Raw genomic sequence first — 22,704 nt, 5'->3', positions numbered from 1 at the left:
GTATTACTTTCTGGCTCGAGATGCCAAAGAAGACAAGGAAAAAACTGATCTTCTCACTACATTCTCCCACTGCGACGGGCTATACTGTTTAATCCACACTATCCCTTGTGGATTCCATCAAATTCTCTTCAGCTCGTTGCAGTCTAGGGCTTAAAAGATTTCGGGCCCAAGTGCAGTCTGTGCAGTTAAGTTTTAAATGTTTTGCGGCACCTCTCTTGGCATGGGTCATAAACATACCTATTAACATAAATGAAGTGGATGAGGAGCAGGGAACCTCGAAAGGGAAAAGGAAAACCGTGAGCATGCAGGTTGACCCCACAGTCACCAAGAAAAAAAAGATCAAGGCGAAAGTGGTGAAGGATACAGTGAAGTCTCTACCCTCCTTGCCAGTTTCTGAGAGCCAGCAGACTAGGGTACATCTTCAGCGTCACACGTCTACTTCTACCCTTGGTTCTGCTGTGCCGGCACCACTGTCTACTGCCGCTCCTCAAGACAGGATGGTCACTTCACCCATACAGGATCCTCTTCCTTCTTCTCCCATCTTCACTCATACACCGGTCAACATATCTCTCGCTCCACCTACAACAACAATCTCCGAGGCACCTACTACACCAACTGTACCTACTTCTAGCTCGCCGGCTGTGCCACATGTGCACCCTCCAGCATCACATCCATCTGAGGGATCTTCAGGTAGGACCGACTCCACTTCTCTGTTTCAGCTTTCAGAGAAGTTACTTCAGGACCCCAGAGCTGCTATTGCCACCATCGAGCTAGGCGCGGAGCAGCTAGCTGCAACCCACTAGCATCACTCCGCCACATACGCAGCTATGGAGAGATCTCTGCGAGTTGCCGAGAGTGCCATCGCAGATCGAGATGCAACGATTTTTGCACTACAGCAAGCATTGAGGATAAAGTCAAGGATTATTGATGACCTAAAAGCACAGTTGCAGGGATTTCAAGAAATGCTTATGTATGGTAACAGGCCTACCCAGGCTCCTGTGGGATATGGATGGACTGGGCCAGGGATACAGGTCCAGAATCCCGCAGGCTTTGCAACGCCAGCAGGTCCCTCTTAGCCCTCTCAGTAGTTCATGGGACACTACCCACAGCCCCAGTTCTAGTACTTTACTCAGCAGGAATCTCAGGTCCAGATGCCATACATGCAGAGCCAGAGTGTTCCTTGTTGTGACGGTGTTGCTGGTGCACACCGCCATGGTTGTGTTACTAGGCGTCCGGAGTTCACTTCAGGGCAAGTGCTTCCATCCGCTGTGCAGCAGATGGCTGCTACAACCACAGGAAGCCAGGTTATGCAGAGCACAGTACAACAACCGCATAGTTACACAATCGATCTGATGGCTCCTCCCGATTCGGATACTAATGGAGCAGCAGTGGCGACGACACTTTCCCTTGGGTGACAGGATTGTGCTCTTGCTCCACCTTTCATTGTACATATAGTTACTTTTGCAGTTTCATTCAGTTTTGGCTCACCAAGAGTGACCAGTCTTGTGGCGGGCAACCTGTAGTAGCAGGCTACAGTGTCACTTTCACAGGACACAGTTACAGTTAGTACAGTTGGTCTGGTCTGTTCACACTGGACGGACACTCTGGGCAGTGACACGTGGCAGGGATACGGATGGTGGCCTAGTGGACATGTGGCCAGGTCACACTTAGCTGGCTGACATTTATGAGCCGTTGGTGGCTCTTTATGATTGTATCTATGAGTAGTAGCCGTTGGGTCATTATCATTATCTTATATAGTTGGTCGGCTCATTGTCTAGGTAGCGAGTCTTACACAGAGCACTGCTTCACCATCCCTGCACATCTGAGCCTCGACACCCCATTTGTACCTGTGAGTCCTGGGCTGGAATTGAGTGTGCTGCCACGCCGGAGTCTGTACATGGTTCTTTGAGCTAGTCGAGTCCACATGTTCTGGTCCACTGTTGTGTCTCTGTTGTTATCCATTGTTTCTGTGTTTCATTCTGTTTGAGAGAGTTTCCATTTGTTTGAGTGAGATTGTCACACACATTGCATTGAGGGGCACCCACACTGTAGAGAGCACGACACATTATCCGCGCTACAACAATGAAAACGGCCTCTTATCTCATAGTACACTGTGCAATGACATATGTAATGTACCTCTGTCTCTGGCTCTAGATGACATAAGCGGCATATCCTGCTATCTGCTGGTGTCCCTCTGAATCTGCCAGTCTCAATCTCGAGCTGATGTGTCAACGTTCGTATCTGGCCAATGGCACATCGCACACCATGAGAAAGATGCCTGTCCATATAGCTAGGTCGAATCACAAACCCATCCCCCGTGAGGTGGAGAAAATGCTCTCTATAGAAAGCCATCTTTGTGCCCAATTCCTGTATCGGCTCTATCCATGTCCTCCTCGTGTCCAGCTGGATCAGATCCTGACGAATGAGTCTATTAATCTCTACCCGTGTCAAAGACCTCAAGGGTGCTTGTAGAGAGTATTGAAAAGGAGGCAACCTGTCCATGGTGAAACCATGTGTCTGAAACCATGATGCCATCTGTGCATACCAGCATGATGTATCCCCATTAAGAGCTAATTGTCTGGAGGACTCTAGAGCCACCCTGGCATATCTGTCTCTGGTAGTATCCCATAGACTGTGTACAAAGGAGACTGATCTAGTCAGCGCCTCAATCTCCATAGGGGGGGCAGCTAATTCCGCTCGAATGATATCATGCGGTACGGAAGCCTCGGCTCTAATCAGCCGAGAGATCATAGATACCAGGGGCTTCTCCATACGCCTCCAACCCTCCTGGCCTACAGAAGGTCCCCAAACCTGCACCCCATATAACATAGTAGAGGCAACCAAAGTATCAAAGAGCCATAACTTTGTCCTAGGTTCCTGGAACTGAACCTGCGAACACATCCTCTCCATTCCTCCCAGAGCCGCACCAGCTCTAGTTAGTCTAGTCTCTGCTGCTCTTCTCAAGGAAAATCTCGGCCCAGTAAAGACTACCCCCAGGTAAGTGTATGCATCTGTATACTCCACAATCTCCTGACCGTATTTGAAAGTGGGTACTAATCTCATGACCCATTGTGATGTGGTTTTAAACACCATAACCTTGGTTTTACCTAGGTTTACACACAATCCACAATCCTTTGCAAAACTGCGTAGTGCATCCAACTGTCGTTGCATACCTTCTGGTGAGTGAGATATCAGCACAATATCATCAGCCTATAGCAACAATGGGATCCACGTCCTTGCCAACTGTGCACCTCTGTCACCCTCTCTATCGATGTAATCAGACATCTCATCAACATACATACCAAATAGAGTAGGAGACAATGGGCAGCCGTGTTTCACTCCAATAGTAGAGTGAACTAAATCAGATACCCCTTCCGGGGTGCGTACATGTCCCATCACTGATCTGTACAAAGCCATAGTCCCCCAAATCACCTCTATGGGCACCCCCATCTCCTGTAGTTTGCGCATTAGTCTAGCTCTTGGTACCATGTCAAATGCTTTACGAAAATCCACAAAGCTACAATATATCCATCTCCCATGTGCTCTGCCCTCCTCAATGATGGCCCTGAGTGTCAAAATATGATCAAGAGTGGAGAAACCCCTCCTGAAGCCGGCTTCACCCTTTGCTCGTACACCCTCGCCCTCTGCCCAATTACTCAAGTGTTGCTCCAGGATAGATGCATACAACCGTGCCAATGTGTGTCCAACCATAATAGTGCGGTAGTTCCGAGGCTCTATAGGGTCACCAGCCTTGAAGATGGGCACAATATTAGACAACCTCCAAGTCTCAGGTAATCCCTCACACATGGCACGATTGAACAACATTGCGAGAACCTCCATCAGCATATCCCTGGCATGTATAAAGTGCTCTGATACTAGACCGTCATGATCGTATGCCTTCCCGGTCTTCATCCTGTCGATGGCCCTTTGTACCATTTCAGGTGTAAAGAAAGTGCTCGTAGTTGGGCAAGGAAGGCTTGGTAGGGTCTGGCAGGGGTTCCTATCCAGGAACCGTATATAATGATGTCGCATATTGGCCCCACACCTCAGGCGAAGTAATCACTGGGGGAGGGGAGTGCTCATGAAAGAGTCGCCATGCCTCTCCTGAGTCCCTACTCAAAAACATATGATATAAGTCTCGCTCCATCTGAGCTAGGTAAGCTCGCTTCTTCCGTCGCACAAGGCGTCGGAAAGCGATCCGAGACTGTCTGTAAATGATGACTCCTAAAAGAAGATCCCTCTGAAGCTGGGCTCTCATCTCTCTGCACTCCTCATCATACCAACTATTCTGGGGCATGCTCCCAGAATGTCGTCTCTTGCCCGGCTAAGTGTGTGGGTATGCCACTGATGCAGCCCCATGCAATGTCTCAGTCAGTAGCGTGGTGCACTCCTCCACTGAGAGGCCTGTACCATTTGTGCCGGCTGTGCCTTCCAATAGACGGTCCCAGATCTCCTCTGAATAACCGAAATCAATCTCTGGTGTAAATGTATAGCGAGTGTGTGACCTGCCTCCTGATGTCTGGGTTGTACTATATTGAAATTTAATGGATAGTGTCAGAAGAGCATGATCTACTGTTATGCCCACTGGCCTAGCTCCCACTCTGAAATCTTGAATGCAGGGGATAAAGCTCGGTTGTGTCATTACATAATCCACTGTACTGACCCCATGTCTATGTGGAAAGCATGTGAAACCGGCTGCTCCAGGAAATCGCTGTAAGCCATTAAGTATGGCTAATCCATGTGTAGTCGTCATTTCCATGAGGTATCTCCCATACTCCGTTTGCTCTCTGTCATCTGAGCATCTGTCAAGTCCCAACTCACCCACATCCAACTCTCTAAGCATCTCATCTGAAGTGTCGTAGAAGACTGTCTATGAGTTGCCCGTTCGGGCATTGAAGTCCCCTTGGAGAATGATATCACCATCCCTAGAAAACTCCCAAATGTCATCATCAAGGATAGAGAAAGGCGCCTGCCCTCTGGATGCGGCATACATTGATGTACTGGGAGGAAAGTAACATATGGCAATATATATGAATCGACCTGTGTCAGGTCTCAGTCTCACCCACATATATCTAGCATGATCATCTCTTTGTACAATATGCCGTAATGGTTGTAGTTCCTCTCTGAATAGCACTGCTACTCCTCCTGAACCTCTACTCCCGTGCTCAGATCTCGCATTTGTCCTGTGAGCTGTTTCCCATCTGTATCCCACCACATGTGGCATTACCTGTCGAGGGGCCTGATGAGTCTCTGAGAAGAACACAGTATCCTTGTCTTTGAAACTCTCCTCAAATGCACCCACGTCCAACCTCATAGACCCATTACAATTCCAGGTAGCCATCTTCAGTGTGGTCCCATAGGTCTCGCACCGTCATGCAGTACGCCGCTCTAAAATCACCACCCGTCCATCTCTGTAGAAGGCTATCTTTCCCTACTCCCTTGCAGCTGTAATCTCTAGCATTACCTCTCTCATATGTGCGAGCTGTGAGAGAGTCAGGTCGTCACCGAGGAAAATACCTGTCTTTTTGAGAGTAGGCCTCTTCCTCAAGAATTCCTTCTTATCTTCCAACGAGGGGAAGCGTAGTATGAGAGCTCTCCCATTTAGAGACTCTTCTGTGCCATCACTTTTCTTACCTACCCTCCATGCCTTTGTGTGCAAAGGCTTCTCCATCCCCATCATGGATGTAACGCTTGTGACCTCTTTCTCCACATTGTTTATGTCCTTGAGACCAGTCACTCTCACATGCAATGCTCGCATCCGCCTTCTTTGTTCCTCTTCGAGAGTCATGTTGATAAGCGTCGGTGGACAAGGAGTTTCTTGACCTTTCCCTTTCTTGGCAACCTCAATCCATTTTTCAGCCTCGTCCGCCTTTTTCTGTGTCCTTGTTATCATCTCCGCCCATGAAGATGTCTTTGCCACACTCAGTTTCTCTTCCTCTGTGATCATCCTTACCTGTTCCTTAATTTCCTTGATTTCATCTATTACCGAGGGTTGAAATTCGCCATCCTCTAGTCCATTGCTTACTCTATCAGCAAGATCTTGTTTAAGGACTGAGACTTCTTTTTTGAGTACCTGTATCTCGGCATTTGGGTTCTCCTGTTTGAGGGCTGAGACTTCTTCTTTGAGTGTCTGTATTTCTGCGTTAAGGCTCTCTTTCTCCTTCTTCCACTGTGCGCCTTCATTGAAGAACATCTGAAGGAGGTTGGCCTTCTCCTTCCACCATCCTTCCATCTCTGTTTTCCACTCCATTTCCCTCTCCATCTGCGCCATTCGCTTATTCCTGAGCATGAAGGTTGCCTTTGCTCGCGGCTTGCAAACAGGTGAGACATTGGCGGCTTCTGGGTCCTGTGCAGAGTCTTCTTCAAGTGTGACAGTTTGTGCAACACCCATTGAGCATTCATGGCCTTGACGTTGATCCATTACGGTGAGGCCCAAAGAATTAGAAAGAGAGAGAGAGGTGGGGGGGGGGGTTTCTCGCGATAGACGGAGGAGGGGTGGGGGGGGGTGCGATAGACAAAAGGGGGGGGGGGGGGGGGGGGGGGGGGGGGGGGCATCGCGATAGAGAGAGGGAGCGGGGCGGTCTTCAAACGGCGGGGGCAGCAAGGGAGCGCAAGGGGCAGGGGCGGGTAGGGAGCGCGAGGGGCCAGAGCAGAGAGGGAGCGGGGGCAGCAGGGGAGCACAAGGGGCAGGAGAGAGAGAGAGAGAGAGAGAGAGAGAGAGAGAGAGAGAGGTGTTTGATTTTTTCTCAAACTTATTGTTATGGTAGGATGACAGGCCGACAGACATACAACTTGATTACCCCGAAAATATTACTTTAAAGAACCTTGCATATTTTATGGTGGCACCCACCTTATGTTATCAGGTAAAGAGTTCATTTTTTTTCAATGACTGAAAAGGTAATACCTTGCTTATACGCATATTGTTAATGTATTGACAGGTCATCTATCCCCACACAGATAAAATACGGAAGGGATGGGTATTCAGGCAAGTGGTGAAACTGCTAATCTTCTCAGGACTCATGGGATTCATAGCAGAGCAAGTATGTTTGTCCCATGACGGTGCATATGACTTGCATATTCTTTTTTTAACAGTTTGACAGGTTATTTTTGTCAGGATGTATACAACTTTCTTAACAGTTTGACAGTTTCTTTTTGCCAGTACATCAACCCTACTATACAGAATTCACAACATCCTCTTAAAGGAAACTATCTCTATGCAGTAGAGAGGGTTCTAAAGCTATCCATTCCAACCCTTTATGTCTGGCTGTGCATCTTCTACTGCATGTTTCACCTATGGTATGTGTTGTTTTAAGAGTTTTGTCTCTAAAGAAATACAAAATAGGAGATCTCAAGGCATCTAAAGATCGGAGGTATCCATCTTTTGAAACATAGGTGTTTGCTTTGTCTAAAAGGAATACAGTCAAAACAAGTGGGTTCTCTTTGCTGTGTGTAAAGTTTTATTTCTAGCATATGCTTGGAAGTGTGACCTGTTTGCTGCTGGATGTTCACCATTTGCTTACCAAGAATTTAACCAAGACCTGTTTGCTGCTGGATGTGCACGATCTGCTCACCAAGACTTTGGCCAAGAAAAACTTTTATTGCTCTGGCTGTCCAGCTCATGCCAATTTAGCCTCACAGAAATAGCACTACCACCAATATCTTCATCCACTTGCTTGCTGGCTTTACAGACACAAGTTTGTTTACCTTGAAGGGAAGTTCCTTCTTATCTTCTGTCACCTGTTCCATGCTACTCAACGGCCAGTCTGTCTCTTTACTGGTTTTAAACACCCGCCTTCAAATAGGAAATTATGCAAAAGCCCATACTAAGGATCTTCTGATGATTGATTCATGGATTTATGTATCTGCAAGTAGAGAGTCCTTGTGTTTGTATGCATTATGTTTCTATGTTTCGTAGTAATAATAAACGGGGAAAGAAAGAAAAAATGGAACAAGTAATGGAAATGGTGATGAGATGTCTTCTATGTTGTGCAAAAAAAAATTCCTTATACTAAGTTATAAATCTGCCCAATGGGCTACAAGCCCTACAACAAGGGAATGGTAAAAAGAGGAGAGTCTCTCCTAAAATGAGCGAAATAATATAGAAAATGGCTACATTACAGATTGGGAGGTGAAAAAACCAAACAACTGGCACCATGAAGAAAGGTCCTAGCCGCCACATACTGATGAGAGCCCTCCGTATGAACTAGAGACCAAGACTATTAATCAGATCCCATCAAAGATCTGTTTACTGTCCGTGACGCTATTTAGAAATCAGGAGTAGGGCACTGCTAAGGCAGCCCTGCCTGAAGCATAATACCTTGACTGCCCAACTCTGTCTCATAGCCAAGTGTTGGAGGACCAGAGATGACTGACCATGCTTCTACCCTCCCAAGTGAAATTCATGTCTGAGAGGATGAGACCATGCAAAGAATCTTGTGCCAGACCTCTTTGCTTGTGGGCACTCCCATAAGGAGTCACTAGGTCCCTGTTGGCTGCCTGCACTGTGACCTGCCAGTGAAACAATAACCCTGCAGGACCAGTAACCAACTCAAAGTCATTTCTAGAGATCCTAGAGAAAACCCTCAGTGAGTCCCTGCTCTTGCCAATGCTATGCTGTCGCTTGTATGGCCTTTTTGTCTATTATAAAGAGTAGCGCAGCGTATTGGAAGATAAGGTACTCTAGGATGGTCATGGTGTGCAGAAGGATCCCTGCCCCACTGGTCCACAATCTCCAGCCCCCTCTTTGACTACCTCAAAGGAGCTGGGTCGATAATCCACTGACACGGTGCCGCTGAAAGAACTCCGATCATCTAAAAAGTACAACTTGAGACCATGGAAGACTCACATCGAAGGCATGAGAGCCATCGCTCCTTTTGCATCTCAAACGAGGACTCTCCCTCATCTGTACATGCTCTGGCTGCAATCAGCACCTCTAGGTATGTGAAGACACCCATCGACACTGAGCTTGTAGCTGAATGGGAATGTGTCATTCCGCTTGGATCACCCCTTGAATATCCCGTCGCATAGTTAGCTTCCCCTCATAAAGCTCTTTGTGTACAGTTGTACATCCACTAGCAAGCTACAGAACAGAATCCACATGATGATGTGGCAGTGCATAACTGCTGGGAGTACACAAGCCGGAAGCACATAAGGTAGAAGAAAAGTGTATAAGGAGGCCGATAAGAGCCTGTGAAACTGCTCACCCAAATCCTTGCAAAACATTCAGTGACTTGCGCTGCAAATAACGGCACAAAATCTGGGACTGGAAGGACACGGACGTGGCAGCAATGTATGGATGATGACGTGGCTGCATTTACGTTGGGACAGATTTTTGAGCAACATATAAAAAGAGCAAGAGACTTTTCGGATGCTTTTTAGCATCAGTTAACTATATCATTTTTTCATGCTTTTAAGCACTTCTAAAATTGATTTTTAAGTTCCTTTATGGCCATATGCCATTAAATTAAAGGCCAAGGGGCCTCAGTTGTATCGGTCTACTTCTGTGTCATATGGTCTTCTGCTTTTATTAATTGTCACCCAAACAGCTGTCCCAACGTAAATTCAGCCACGTCATCATCTGTACACTGCTGCCACGTCAACATCTCCACACTACTGTTGCCACGTCACTGTCCTTACAATCCTGGATTTTGTGGCGTGATTTGCAGCGCAATTGCGGGTTGTTGTATAGGGATTTGGGAGGGCATTTTTGCAGGGTCTTCTCGGCCTCCTTATATGCATTGCTCGTGCCTTGTGTGCTTCAGGCATGGGTACTTATTACGACTGTTGTGCACTGCCACATCATCAGGTTGCAGAGAAATTCATTTTCGTTGTATGTGTTGTTTTGGTCTCACAGGCCACATTGGCCTCTTAAAGATATTAATATAGTCATTCTTCTTCTCTTGCTACCTGCGAGCTCCATAATCCATGGCTCTTTGTTTCAAAGTCTTTGAATCATAATTAGTATAGTTTGTTTTGTGTGCCAACTTTTGGCACACCCTGAATTGAATTGTACAAGCATGAAGATAGTGACGTGTCGTAAAGGTCAACTTCCACTTGCAAAGGACGTTGACATAACCTTTTTCTCTTTGTGCGAGCAAAAGATCTCGAGTGTGAAAACCTGAATTCAAGAATTACAAATTCAAGGATGAGTGTATAAACGTGAAGCCAAAAAATCACAAACCGTATATCATTGAGATCTCAATCCGTTTTTCTTTTTTGGAGAAACGTATAGCTAACATTCTATTACTTGACCCCCCGTGAGCGCGCAAAAATGGTGCCTACCCCAAGGGGAAGTACAAAGTAAACATAAAAAAAAAGAAAATGTGCTAGGGGAAAAAACCCCTCCTAGTGAGGGTAAAAAGTGCCTCGGTAACTATTGTAGGAGGCACGAGGAAGAGGAGAGGGTATCCACCAAAGCCTTTGAAAGATCGGCACCTCCAAACTATCATGAAGAGGAAAACCACCGGAGAAGGTATGGGGTGTAACTGAGAAGCCCTAGGTAGCATAGGAGGGTGAAGGATGGGAGACATGAGAGAATGACCAAAGTATCTGCTCTGGAAGGTGCCCATCCTAGATAAAGAAGGAAAAACCACTGGTGAAATGCCATGAAGGAAATCGAGGAGACCGCGGCGCTAATAAGCACCACCATAAGAGTGAGCCAGCAAGGTCGGCACCTACTTTTACATATGGCCAGGAGACGGTGGAGCATACAGATGCAAACACCTATCTTGGGTAGTCTTCAGTGGACCAGCGTTCATTGAGCAGAGCAGCAGAGACTAGATTGACGAGAGTTTATGCAGCCTTGGGAGGTTTGGAGAAGATGTGTTCGCAGGTTCAGTTTCAGGAACCTTGAACAAAGCTGTGGCTTTTTGACACTCTAGTGGCTTCAACTATGCTCTATGGGGTTCAGATTTGGGGGTCCTCAGTGGACCACTAGGGCAGATCTGGTAGCAGTGATGGATGGAGATGTATGGAGAGTCTTGTAGTCTCTATGATCTTTCAAATGATTCGGGCTAAGGCCTTAGTGCCACATGAGATTATTCGAGCTGAGGTAGCTGCCCCCCCTCTCGTAGTTGTGGCCCTGACTAGGTCAGCTTACTTCATGCATAATTTATGGGACCTCCCCAGAGACAGATATGCTTGGCTAGCCCTTGAGTCATCCGGACAGCTAGCACTACAAGGGGACACAGCATGTTGGTATGGGTAGATGGCATCATGGTTTCAGTCACATGGCTTCAGCATGGATAGACTGCCTCCATTCCAGTACTCTTTGGATGCACCCTCCCTTTCTTTCGCACGGACAGAGACCACTAGACTTTTACGTCAGGATTCTTCATTTAGATACCAAAAGCACATGGATACAGCCGGTACAAGAGTTGGGCACAAAGATGGCTTTCTATAGAGAGCATCTCCTCCAACTAACAGAGGATGGATATTTGATCAGACTGGCCTATATGGACACTCATTTATCCTATGGGATACGATGTGCTATTGTTCAAATGCGCACATCATCACATCAGCTAGAGATTGAGACTAGCAGATTTAGGAGGGTACGAGCAGAAGCCAGGATATGCCAGTTGTGTCATATAGAGCAAGAGACAAAGTTACATCACATTTGTCATTGTCTGGTATACTATGAGATACGAAGCCACTTTCACTATCTATTCAGAGAGGGCTTTGGACCGTTGGCTAGAGTCATGAGATAGCAAGATTAAATCTGCCTCGGGTTGTTTTTGCTAGAGCTGCGTTGACACATGGAGAATCTCTTGAGGAGACCATGTAGTGGGAGACATACATAGAGGAAGATCACTGACTTCTTTGGAGCAAGAACTCAGCGGCCGGTTGACCAAGCCCACTTCTATGAGAGGTATATTAGTGGATAGAGCCATTGTGCTCGGGAGAGCTAGACGCCCACGTCTAACGGGGCGACCACGACATCAACGGAAGCTTCAACACAAAGAATCAGGACTATTCTAGTACAACATGGGAGACGCCCAATATGACTATTTACAGAGACGGATATTAACGAAGCCGTTCAGCGATCGATGCAATACTTTCTCAGACAATGCCCGATGTCGGGCATCCTCGGGCATGGAGGATGATGATGATGATTTTCAATCTGACCGATGATGATTTTAGTTTTAGTCTTTCACTTTCCTTCATTTTATTTTTGTACCCAGACATTGGATTAGATCCACAAGGATTGTATAAGTTTGGTCTCATAGGTCATTTTGGCCTTTTGAAGACGTTTAATATAACATCTCATTTTCATTTTTCATCTCTCTCTCTCTCTCTCTCTCTCTCTCTCTCTCTCTCTCTCTCTCCCCCCCCCCCCCCCCTTATTTTGGCCCTTTGAAGATGTTCATATAACATTTCGTTTCGTTTCGTTTCTGTCACAAACTGCTGACGTGTCAAGCCACTGAAGACCTAAGCTAGCTTGCAGATCCCGGCCAAGGGGCCTAAATCCTAAGTGAAGAAGCAAAAGCAACAGATTGTACGGACGCCCGTAGTTCACGCTGACATGCCGACGTGGTAGCTGTACAAAATTCCAGATTTTCCGCTGACTGCTAACGTGGCAAAACTGTACAAATTTCCGCGTTTTTCGTTGACTGTTGATGTGGCAGAACTGTACGTTGGCTGATTTTCAGCGCCAGCTTTTGGACCAATTGCTTTTGAGTTTGAAGCTTTTCATTGTAATTTCTTTTCAGGCCAAGGGCCTTTAAATATGAGGCTAGGGCTCATTCTCTGACACGCTTCTGGGAGAAGGTACAGAGTGTGGAGTACAGGCTTGTATTGTGTTGATGCAATATAAAGAAATACCGAAAGGGGTGCCAAGGTTTGGGGCCAATACCCTCTGGGGTGGAATTCCGCCACTCCGTGTCCTCTCTCTCTCTCTCTCTCTCTCTCTCTCTCTCTCTCTCTCTCTCTCTCTCTCTCTCTCTCTCTCTCTCTCTCTCTCTCTCTCCGGTTCAGTTGTTACTGAAATGCTAAAAGTCTGTTCAGTGTATTCTTTTCCATTGGCACGTTGTGCCCGTCTTGTGACAATGGTGTCAGAGCATCAGGTGTGTGCTTTTTTGAAAGCATACCAGTCCTACCAAAGAGTAGATAGAGCAAGATTGCACTTCCAAAGCTCATTGGAAATTTTAGCTTCGTGCTCGGACCCCGGACTTATTAGCCACTCCTACCCTTACTTCATCGCGCATCAGGCGGCCTCCCATCTTCACCGCTCATGTCTTACAGGGCATAAGCCAAAAAGATCACTTGCAAGAGAAGGATCCAAGATTTGTCTCAAGTCACCGTTTTTCTCAAAAGCAGTGCCATGCAGATGGTGATGTCTATAGCTACCAAGCCGCACACTCCAAGGACTTGGCAAGCTTCCAAAAAAAAAAATCCTCGAAGTTATATGGTTTCTGACATCTTCCTTCGGAGTGCAACTTCTGGCAGAGTCGGGTATCTTGAAATGCTTGCCATGGAAACCCTAACAGATTATATCTTGAAATTTCTCGACATCTCTTAGTAGGTGTCTCTTCTCGAGCTGATAACCTTGGAGGTCCAGTGTGATTGGTATATCTTCCGGCTACCATCACCGCCATAGGAACATTGTCTGTCGAGGCTTGTTCTGACTACTCAAGCGCTTATGGACCATGCTGTGGTTCGCTATGACCTTATAGAAAGAACCTAACCCTAATTTTTGGTGCAGGTTTCAGGATGGAAAGTCAGTCGACTTTTGAGCTCGACTGATGTCGAGATTGCTTTTTAAGTTTGAAATATGTCTGAGAACTTGTTTGGTGATCCTGTTTGGAATTTGTTTGAAATGGATGGTATCTGTTTTAAACCTGTCTTGGTGCCGATTTGAATTGTTTGAACTCTGGTTTTAATAAAGGTTTCATTGATTGGTGATTTTACTCCGGGGTGGAGAAGTGAGAAATACTGTTTTGGTATTGTTTGAACCTCGAAACAACGCAAGCCGATGTTTGGGGAGCGTTTCGTTGTATGTTTGAAAACCTCGGAACGAGTAGGCCGATGTCTGGGGAGCATTCCGTTGTATGCTAGAAAACCTCCGAACGACGCAGGTCGATGCTTGGGGAGCGTTTGGTTGTACAGTCCTCTGAGCTCATGGCCCGGACCTTTTTAGGTTATTTGCGGGGGAGTGACGAGGTAGTCGTTGAGTAGCTTCATACCGCAGACCGTTTGTCTCGAGGGAATGCTCAGCGGCGCTGTTTGTTGTGTCTTGTAACATACATATGTGAGCATTTGTGTTGCATTGTGATGTGCCAACCACTGAATATTCCTATTGGATGAGATTGGCTGGGTATGTAATTTTAGTGCATCAAGACACCCGTGGAAGATCAGTGCGGTCTGGGTGTGATGGCTAATTTACTACGATGGAATATCAAGAGTTCCGATCTAGACGAAACGAGAAGCCAACTCCTTGATCAAAAGAGTCGAAAGGAGAAGCCAACTCCTTGATCAAAAGAGCCGAAAGGAGAAGGCAACTCCTTAACAAAAAAAAGAGCAAATTGATTGTCTCTCAAAATGACCCTTGGAAAAAAAAAAATTGAGCTTGCAGATATGTTGTAATCGCAGACGATTACTCTCTTGCAAGAAGGGGAGATATCACAAACTACTGGCGTGTCAAGCCACTGAAGACCTAAGCCAACTTGCAGATCGCGGCCGAAGGGCCTAAACCCCATTCAAAGAAGCAAAAGTAGCAGATTGTACGAATGCTCGCAATTCGCGTTGACATGTTGACGTGGTTGCTGTACAGAATTCCGGATTTTTCCGCTGAATGTTGACGTGGAAGAACTGTACGGATTTCCACGTTTTCCGCTAACTACTGACGTGGCAAAACTGTATGGATTTCCATAGCTTTTGGGCCAATTGCTTTTGAGTTTGAAGCTTTTCACTGTAACTGCTTTTCAGGCCAAGGGCCTTTAAATATGAGGCTAGGGCTCATTCTCTGACACACATCCGGGAGAAGGTGCAGAACGTGGAGTATCGGCTTGTACTGTGTTGATGCAATATAAAGAAATACCGAAAGGGGCGCCAAGGTTTGGGGCCAATACTCTCTGGGGTGGAATTTCGCCACTCCATGTCGCGTGTCGCCTCTCTCTGTTGGTTCAATTGTTATTGAAGTGCTAAAAGTCTGTTCAGTCTGTTCTTTTCCGTTGGCATGTGATGCCCGTCTTGTGACAGTTTCTCCTTGTGATTATCTCAAAGGAAGAAATAGTCATCAATGATGGAAAAATTACAACATTACAAGCACAACAGAGAACAACAACAAATGACAACAGAGGAACTCCAAGAAGCAAGTGCAACCCCACAAGATAACAAGACTCCTGCACAAATAACTAGTCAATTAGTTTTTGAAGTCATGTCCAGAATTAAAGAAGAAGATAAGAGTGCAGGAAAATTGAAATACTATTTAAATTGCGGTTTTATTCGATGCATGGACTCAAACCAAAATACAAGAAGATGGACACATGATAGAATTAGACATTTGAAAGGAGAAGCTTAAGAAGGGAGTACCCTTTGTAGATATTGGGGATTAGTATACATTGCAATCAAGGGTAACCATATACAAGTTCATTATGATACATTAGAAGAGAGGATAGCAATCATGAAGAACCAAGGTGTGGATAACCAATGAGCTCACTCCATTAAAGCTTAAAAATAGAGCTAATAAAGTTAGAACATCAAGAAAGGAAGGGAAGTGGTAGTATACAAAGAAGGGAAAGTAGTCATTCGAGATGATTCTCACTATTGTAGGATGAGATTTATGAGTGATAGAAGCCATTGGAGTTATTTACTTTTACTTTTACATGATACCTACTGAAGTGGATTGTAAATTTGGATATATATGACGGGTCCTAAAAAACAAGTTTGGCCTCTATCTCATCCGTGTTCTCAACCTATCGATCTGCCTCAAAGATCTTGTCCTTTGTATGCAAAATGGGAGGAACCTTTTTGCCGCCTTCAACAATCTCAAAAGGTGCTTTGCCAGTAGACGAATGCACCGTATTATTGTACGCATACTCAAGCATAGACAAATACTGTTCCCACTTGCTCTTATTATCTGACACATAGCAATTAAAGCAGATCTAAGACAGTACAATTAGCCTCTTCCGACTGTCCATCAGTTTGTGGATGAAACGAAGACGAGAACTTGAGCGTAGTGCCCATGTTTTCAAACAATCCTCTCCAAAACAAACTGATCATGCGAGGATCACGATCACTGATAATCGATTGTGGCATACCATGGTACTTAAACACATTGTACATGAACAAGCGTGCCATCTGATCAGATTTTATCTTCTTCTTGACAGGGATAAAGTGGGCCTGCTTGCTGAACCTGCAGATAATGGTCCATATACCATCATTCCGTGTTGGCGTTCTTGGAAGATCAAAGATAAAGTCCATAGCAATGCTTTCCCATGGCTTATCCGGAATCGGCAGTGGTTGTAATAACCCTGGTGCCTTTTGCCTGTCAAACTTGACCTTTTGGCAAACTATGCATGCTCGCACAAAGGCATCCACATCTCTCCTCAAGGTAGGCCAATAGAAGAATGTCTCTACCGCTTTAACTGTCGCTCAATGCCACGATGCCCTGCATACGGTGGGACATAACTCTCTTCCATGACCTTATGTCGCAGTGGCCTTGTGACAGAAAGTTTGCCATGCATCATCATAAAACCATCTCTGAGGAGATAGTGCTCGTGATGTTGCCCCTCTTGTAACTGTTCAAAGATCCTTGCAAAATCTTCATCAGCAGTATACTGTTCCTTCATGTCATCTAGCTCATGATGATAAGGAATTGACACAGCTGAAAGCCCGTTGCATATGCTTTTCGGGTAGCTTTGACTATATCAAGAAGTATCGCAAGGTCTAATGATCTGTTTGGACAATAAAATCAGCACCTAAGAGGTAGTGCTTCCAGCTAGAAAGCGCATGAATCACGGCCAAGAGCTCTTTCTCATAGACTTGCATAGTCCTCTCTGGCCCTTGCAAAATTTGGCTTTCATCAGCTACTACCGGTGCGTCTTGCATTAGCACTGCTCCCATGCTACTGCCACATGCGTCACACTGGACCACAAATGACTCCCTGAGGTCCGGCAAAACAATTACGGGATTTGAAGTCAACTTTTCCTTCAAGAGACCAAAAGCTGAAATCTCTTTTTGGGCAAATCTGGAAATTGACCTCTTTCTTTTGCAAAGCGTGAAGAGGCGATACTATCTCTGCAAAATTCCTGATAAACCTTCTATAGTAGGAGCACAATCCCAAGAAGCTTCTGACATCGTGCATAGTCTTCAAGTACTGGCCATGTTTTTATAGCTTCGACCTTTGCGGGATCCATTCTAACATCATCCTTTGAGACTATGTGGCCAAGAAAGTGGATCTCTTCCGAGAAGAATTCACTTTTCTTAGGATTGACAAGTAGCCTGTGACTACACAGCTCTTCGAACACAATGGTCAAGTGACGCCTATTCTCCTCTTCATTCTTTGAATACACTATCATGTCATCGAAGAACGTTCCAACAAAGTGTTGATGCGAGTGGAAAATGCTCCATCATTCTGTTGAGCGTGGCAGGAGCATTTGTTAGCCCAAACGGCATCACTAGAAACTCATAAAGACCAAATGTCTTTCTAAACGCAATCTTGTGCACATCCTCTGGCCTTATACGAATATGATGGTACCCACTCTTAAGGTCTATCCTGCTGAAAATTGCAGCATCCTCTAAACAATCGAGAATATCATCAATTCTAGGAATAGGAAACCTATTCTTGATGGTATTCTTATTCAACGCACGGTAATCAATACACATGCGCCATGAGCCATCCTTCTTCTGCACTAGAAGCACTGGGGAGCAAAGGGTGAAGAACTAGGTTGAATCAGCCCCTTCTCTAATAACTCCTCAACCTGGCCCATAATCTTTCTGCTGCGCCGCACCAACCCTGTAGGGAGGTCTATTTGGTGGGCTACACCCTGGCACCAAATCTATCCGATGGTCCTCAGGTCTCTCTGGCAGCAATTGCGACGGTAATGAATCAGAAAAACAGTCACTAAACTTTTGCAAAAATGCTGACCTTTCTTTATCTAACAGAGATAAACTTGACTGATCACTATCTGAGACATCACGTGCAAAAATCAAGTACACAAAAAGATGATTCTTTATTACAGAAGTGATAGCAGAAGCAGATACAATAGGGACTGACTCTCCTTTAAGCTTTACATCCAAGATGTGAGTTTTGCCCCTATGCCGTACAGTGATCTTTTTGTTGTAGGCACCCAAGACTCCATGCACTCAGAACATCCACGGGATCCCCAACAAGGCGTCACATCCTTCCAGCGGCATGATGTAGAACTCTTTTGTGTCCACATACGATTGAATATGCAGATGCAGCTTTCCAATGATGGGAGTAACACTCTGAGTGGCCAGGACATGCCAACCCTGCATGTGCTTTGTACCCCATCTCTTCAGCTCTGATGCCCAGCTTCATAGCTAACTCTAGTGAGATAAAGTTGGCTTTGGCACCTGGATCAAAGAAGATGAGTGCCGTCTGATCCCTAACTTTACCCCATGTCCTGCATAACTCACTGGCATCTGTACTGGGCCTGTCAGCCACCATGTCTGGCACCAAACCTGCTGTGGGTTTAGGCTTCCTGCCTTTCTGGTCTTCTTTATCATCTAAGTCAGCTAGTCTTTTCCTATGTGGACAATTGGTAGCAAAGTGACCAGGCTGCTCGCATATAAAGCATTTATTTTCAGCCATTAGGACCTTCTTTTCCTTGAGCGACTTGCGCACAAAAGGCTTCCTTTTCTGTTTCTTTGCCTGCGCTCCAGAAGTCCCGGTTGAATCCTTGTCCTTGGTGGCCTTTTCCGACCCCTATGACGCATTAGGAGCCGTTTTCACAAAGGGCTTCTTCGCTGAATTTTTCTTTTGCTGCCCTCCTTTCTCGTTGCTCGGAAACCCATTGTCCTCTCCTTTCACCAAGGCAAGACCAGTGTTCGCAACTTCCATAAGCTGAGTGAGGGTAGCCACTCTGTTCTTGGTATAGTAATCATGAAGCCCTTTAGGCAGCCCACAACAATACTTCTCTATCTACTCTGTCAATGGCACAAATCTGTAAGACGTCACTGAGAGTAACGCTTTACAAAACCTCCTATTGTACTCCAGCAAGCTCTTGCATGAAGCTGAAGTAAGCTGGTGCCAATCTGTCATGACGTCGGCTTCAAATTCATTCGACAGCCAAACAGATGCAAACATTTTCTTGAAGTAAACCCAAGTGGCGGGTGCTTGTCCTTGCATTAACAATGTCGTCCATCATGTAAGCGCATTGTCCTTTGCGAAAGTGGTAGCTTTCCTAACTTTCGAGGCCTCTGTAAAATTCCCTCCCACATATGCAGTATCAAACTGTTGGAGGAAGGTAAGAGCCTTTGCTTTATCTTCAAAGCCACTGAAAGTACTGAACTTTACAGCTGCACCACCTTCTTTGTAAGCTTTCGGCTTCTCTAGTGCCCCCAAATTGTCATAGGGTATAGTCTGCAACATGGGCATTGTAGTAGGCATGATCGGCACATCTTGGCCATTCACATTTTGCGTCAGAAGTGCGATATCTGGTTGCTGTCCAGAAAAACCAACCATGTCAAAATGACCCTGTGGCACCCCAAACTGGCTCTGGTTGCACTGAAAACCTTGTTGCATGCCGATACTACCATACATGGGGTTTGGCATGATGCCTTGCATACCCCCAAACATTGTTCCTAGCATGTACGGCTGACTTCCAGGCGCATAACCAGCCATACTTTGGAACACTGATCCACCCCCGAAATATCGAGGATGTACCGTGGGTGGTGGAAAAACTGGGTGCATAGCTTGGTATCCAGTTCCCTGTCCATTCAAGACAGCATGCAGGCATAACCTGTGGAATATGCGTTGTAGCCACCTGTTCAAGCACGGGAGGAACCTATTTTTGAGCCCTTGACTCCGCAACATGCGAGTATTCCCTTTCTTGCTGAGTCACATTAAGTACTTGGGCTTGAGCCTCAACAAGCTCCGTACGCGGTGTAGGGTGCCTATTTTGTTGTTGCACTGGTGGCGCTTGCAAGAACTCCATAAACCTTGGATTCTGCACGAGCTGCGAAAAGACATTCACCGCGACAACTAACCGAGTCCTGAACGCATCATCCTCAAGTTGCCCAGTCATAAAGCCCTGTACTACTGGAGGGACATTCACATTAACAGGAGGTACAGACTGACGTGGTCGTGAGCTCTCGCCAATCTCGAAAACCATAGGGATTTCCTGTCTATCCTTTGAAGAGGAACCCTCTTCCATAATGCCCTTCCCTTTGTCGGCCATAGTGTAATCCCGCATTCCTGTACTCTGTGTCCTTACCCAAAACAACCGAGGCTCACTCTTTGAGGAAAAAGTGATTGATATCCCGAATGGACCCTTGAAACCGGCCCGTGGGGCGGTAGGCTTTGGCTCTCACCCGAAATTCTTTACTTTAGACACACACACACACAGAGCACTTTGCAAAGAGAACCTGCAACGGGAATTAACACTTAAATACACACACGGCTCGGAAGCTAGAATGCCCCGAGCAGACGCCGGCAACCTGTAGACCCCAAAATTGGCGCCCTTTCGGTATTTCTTTATTCTTTGAGAGGGTAAATTACAAAGGAAGGTCCTGGGAATTCTTTACCAGTATCACACTAGATACTACTTGATTTGGCCAAATTTCGGCAGCATAATAGCCCCAAAACTTACACTAAACCAATTCCCCTGCTAGAACTCACTTCCATTGGCGTATACCCTCTGATTCCAGCCCAAAAACAGTAAATTCAGCTCGCTGTATTTACTGGTTTTTGCCCTGTTTTCAGTCCCAAACAGTCCCCTAGTTGTCCTCTACCAGAGGGGCATGATTCCCAAGGGTTCTGGCGTGGGTATGGCTGAAAAACAGTAAAATTACAACGCATACACAGCGCTGTAATTTGCACCTGTACGGTGAGGTTATGACCCTCACCGGTGCCTGCTTTGAAGTAGCAGCTAGCTACCCCTGTTCCTGCTCAAGGAGGATCTTGCCTCAGCACAAAAGCATGAACCCACACAGCTGTACATCAGTCAAATGAAGAGCCCTCTTGTGGGGCATCACATAACTGCATGTAGGGGGGAGAGAGAGCAGTGTGTAGCGTGCAGGGCATCACTCCTAGCACCACATTGTACATGGGAGGGAAAGAAAGCACTCCATAGCTCTTAACCTGTGACAAAATGCATAATGAAGCCTCCCCTCTCTTGAATTTCAGCACCACTTCTTCTACATGAGGCAAGTTTACGAAATTCTGCCACTTGGCGCATTTACAAGCATTTTCCCGTTTCGGGTTTGCCGCTTAAAAATCTCCCGACTGGTTGCCCAGCTGACTTCGTGGCAGAGTTGTAAAATGTTCCCCTAGTCATACCGAAGGTAATGACGCGAACACATTTCACGGCCCAAAATAGCAGTTCCCTAAATTTTAGGAAATGATTCCGTTGGGCTCCCAATGGTCATCTGACCATCTATCCACATTGGGACCGCATCCAAAAGTGCAATGTGGCCCAACTGTCGGATACTTTCTGTTGGTAGTCCCACCTTGACTTTATGCCTTTATTGAGTTCACTTCCTAGTATCCACCAACTTGCTAAGTGCGACGGAGGGACCTACATGATCTTTCATTGAGCCTAGACATCCTCTCACTATACGAATTCCAGTGCCGACCACTTCCCGTCTGCGGGTGAAACTACCGTTCACATTGGCCATACAATGTCCGACCGTTTGCTACTTCAAAAAGAGGGTCTCAAAAATAAAACAAAAATCATTGGAAAGAAACCAACAACTAAGGTTAGCAGTTGCCACGTCCCCATGACATAGTTAACAGCTGGCACGTCCCTGTGACATTCAGACTCTCTAGAGGGGATGCAGCGTCATTTGGATCCATTGCATGTGTTTGCCCAAGATAGTAGATTGTCAATGAACCTTGGTAAGACCAAGGTAATGGTGTTTTAACACCACGGCACAATGGGTTAGGAGATTAGCTCCCACCTTTACATATGGTCGAGAGAATGTGGAATATATAGATGCATATACCTATCTCGTGCTGGTCTTCGATGGCCTAGTTTTGCTTGAGGAGAGCAACAGAGACTAGATTGACTAGAGCTTATGCAGCATTAGGGAGACTAGAAAGGATGTGTTTGCAGGTTCAGCTCCAGGAACCTCGAACAAAGCTCTGGCTCTTTGACACTCTAGTCACTTTTGCCATGCTATACGGAGGGGAGATACGAGGACCCTCAATGGATCATCACAACAGAGTTGGTAGTGTTGATGGTTGGAGATGTATGGAGAGGCCTTTGGAATCTGTGATCTCTCAGATGACTAGGGCCAAGGCCTCAGTACCACATGAGTTTTTTAGGGCGGAGCTTGTTGCCCCTCCATTGGTAGTGGAGGCGCTCAATTGAGCAGTCTCCTTTATGCATAGCACCTGGACTCCCCCCATAGATAGATACAATCGATTAGCCCTGGAGTCTTCACAATAGCTGGCATCACAGGGAGATAGATCATGCTAGTATGCACAGATGGCATCTTGGTTCCAGTTGCATGGTTTTAGTATGGACAGACTACCCCCATTTTAGTACTCTTCAAATGCATCCTCCATCTCCCTCACTCAGG

The 22,704-nt window shown here is 46.1% G+C and overlaps 1 protein-coding gene and 1 pseudogene across 2 annotated transcripts in view; one reads left to right on the top strand and one right to left on the bottom strand.

The window, feature by feature from the left end:
• The window catches only part of LOC147430182 (diacylglycerol O-acyltransferase 1-like), a 198,116-nt gene that overhangs the window by 124,439 nt on the left and 50,973 nt on the right, over positions 1–22,704 (top strand). For both annotated transcript variants that reach the window (XM_086494683.1, XM_086494682.1), the window contains 3 exons: positions 6,768–6,863; positions 6,939–7,040; positions 7,160–7,296. In XM_086494683.1, coding sequence (XP_086350809.1) covers positions 6,768–6,863; positions 6,939–7,040; positions 7,160–7,296 — 335 coding nt within the window. The remainder of the gene's footprint in view (positions 1–6,767; positions 6,864–6,938; positions 7,041–7,159; positions 7,297–22,704) is intronic.
• On the bottom strand, positions 1,240–5,079 carry LOC147430183 (uncharacterized; annotated as a pseudogene).

The sequence above is a fragment of the Adiantum capillus-veneris genome, chromosome 22 (assembly GCF_014529385.1).
Source record: "Adiantum capillus-veneris isolate H3 chromosome 22, ASM1452938v2, whole genome shotgun sequence".
Taxonomy (NCBI): domain Eukaryota; kingdom Viridiplantae; phylum Streptophyta; class Polypodiopsida; order Polypodiales; family Pteridaceae; genus Adiantum; species Adiantum capillus-veneris.
The sequence above is the reverse complement of the archived record's forward strand: the minus strand, read 5'-3'. Positions and strand labels throughout refer to the sequence as shown.